The sequence below is a fragment of the Austrofundulus limnaeus genome, unplaced genomic scaffold (genome assembly GCF_001266775.1).
Source record: "Austrofundulus limnaeus strain Quisiro unplaced genomic scaffold, Austrofundulus_limnaeus-1.0 Scaffold748, whole genome shotgun sequence".
NCBI lineage: Eukaryota > Metazoa > Chordata > Actinopteri > Cyprinodontiformes > Rivulidae > Austrofundulus > Austrofundulus limnaeus.
This window is the reverse complement of record NW_013953150.1, coordinates 6,393-8,318: the sequence shown is the minus strand read 5'-3', so window position 1 is coordinate 8,318 and position 1,926 is coordinate 6,393. Positions and strand designations below refer to the sequence as shown.

The 1,926-nt window shown below is 40.0% G+C and overlaps 1 protein-coding gene across 5 annotated transcripts in view; it reads right to left on the bottom strand.

Annotated features, from left to right (window-relative positions):
- LOC106532307 (ETS-related transcription factor Elf-1) overlaps nucleotides 1-1,926 on the bottom strand; it is a 7,821-nt gene that overhangs the window by 3,798 nt on the left and 2,097 nt on the right. For 3 of the 5 annotated variants that reach the window (XM_014028336.1, XM_014028337.1, XM_014028339.1), the window contains exons 2-4: nucleotides 1,168-1,275; nucleotides 867-1,022; nucleotides 690-764 (exon numbers count right to left, since the gene is read on the bottom strand). In XM_014028336.1, the coding sequence (XP_013883790.1) occupies nucleotides 690-764; nucleotides 867-1,022; nucleotides 1,168-1,275 (339 nt within the window). Of the gene's footprint in view, nucleotides 1-689; nucleotides 765-866; nucleotides 1,023-1,167; nucleotides 1,327-1,926 lie in introns of all 5 variants that reach the window. The other 2 variants (XM_014028334.1, XM_014028338.1) reach the window with 1 other exon arrangement.

The window sequence follows — 1,926 nt, the reverse complement described above, 5'->3', positions numbered from 1 at the left end:
TTTCTACCTTCTCCTCTCTGTCAACGCTCTCTGGTTTTATTTAAAAGAGTCGATCATCAGATATTGTCCAAGATTAACCTTCAGGGTGGATTTAGCTCACTAGCAGCCTCGCACCGAGGACCTATCCACATCATCATTTACCCAGAATGCTTTGAGTGTAAATAAAATGGCTCCGTACGTGTTAAAATATAATTTTTAAAATATACAAAACTAAACAGCCTACAGTATTTTTACAGTCTTTATTTATGTTTATCAGATAAAGTTTTATGTTACAATTATTCATGGATCCCTTTAAACAGAAGCATGAAGTAGTGTTTGTAGAGCAGGGTAATTTAAACTCTTTAATCCTTAAGGTTATGCATTTATTTAATAGAATTATCATAATTATTTGTCTACATTTTAGTATACCGTTTCTTATTAATTCATTTTAATAATGAAACTTTGTTCAAACAGTCCTGCATGTGTATTTAGTATTCAAATGTTATGAATCAGGCACTGTGTAGTCCAAGCCAAATGTCCCAAAGAGGACAATTAAATATATTCTATAAGAACAGGAACAGTCACACAGAACCTGATGCTGGTAGCAGTGGATTCCCACTCTAAACTAATTCTGACTGAGCAGCCAATCTGTGTTCATTCACGCCATAAAGTATCATGACAACACCTACACGTGGTTCTGAAAACATTACCTTTGTTGTATTTACTTTTCATGACTTTAACGTCCGGTGTTGGAGACTCTGCCCTCTGATGTCGATGTTTTTTACCTGCACAGACAGGAACAAAAGCAAAACAACAAATATGTTTTTCTTTATTGTTCCTTAAGCTACTCAGTGCCATGTGGGCTTATTTCCAAAGAAGCTGCTCACTTCTCTTTTTGGCCTGCAGCGCATCTGCGGGTCTTTCTTTGTGCAACGAGTGCCACTGGGACTGGTCAACAGCTTCCACCACTCCCCCGGCCGACACGGTTACCTGGGCAACAGGCGTGGTGATGACATCGCCCAGTGACGGCAGGAAGGCCTGGGCTGCAGGGGGACGTAAACAGATTTAATGGAAGAGAACAGCAACCGAGAGCATTGTGTCTAAAAATAACCACTCACAGCCAAACAACTCCTACATCACAGAGCTGTGGGATGAGTGGTTGAGGTGTGTGTGTGTGGGGGGGCTTACAGTAGTGCTGTTCCAGGGACAGCGTGTCAACACAGTCCATGGTGAGAAGTGAATCAGCAGCGACGAGCGTCTCCATGGTCTCCTCTTCTCCGCTCTCACACGGCTCCACTGCACACCAGAAGGATGATGGAGGAGGACAGTGTTCAGAGGGAGGGGGTGCTAAAGAGGTCAGGTCACCAGAGTTACAAAAACACCCTCACATCTTGTTAAGCAGACCCAGATCCTGCACTTCAACTACCTCAGGAGGGATTTGATGTGTGGTGCTTGGGTTTAAAATTCTGAAAGTTCTTATTCTTCATGTCTAGTAGAAAAATCAAGAATTTGCTTCAAAATATCAAAGAAAAAACAGTTTTGTCACTATAGTAGCAATTTGGGCTACTTTTTAACTTTTTAGTTTTAGCTAGGATTATAAGTATGTGTAATTAAGTGAAAATGTCGATATATGAAGAGAGAGAAAAACAGCCGTTAATTGTTTATTAGCAACTCCAGTCAAATATTATGCTAGTTGTTTTGGAACATGTCCTTGCAGTGGGCAGATAGCCTGTTAATATCTAACAGACTGTTGATTTGATTTGATTTATTTATTTAACAGGAAAATACTATTAAAAATCAAGCCTGACTCAGCATAATTGCTGTTTTACAGCAGGTACCTGTTCTGCAGCACATAAAACACTCAGAAATACAGCATCACAATCACATCATTATACACCATAGACACAAAGACAAACAAGCGTACCAAATTTCAGGAAGGCAGCATTT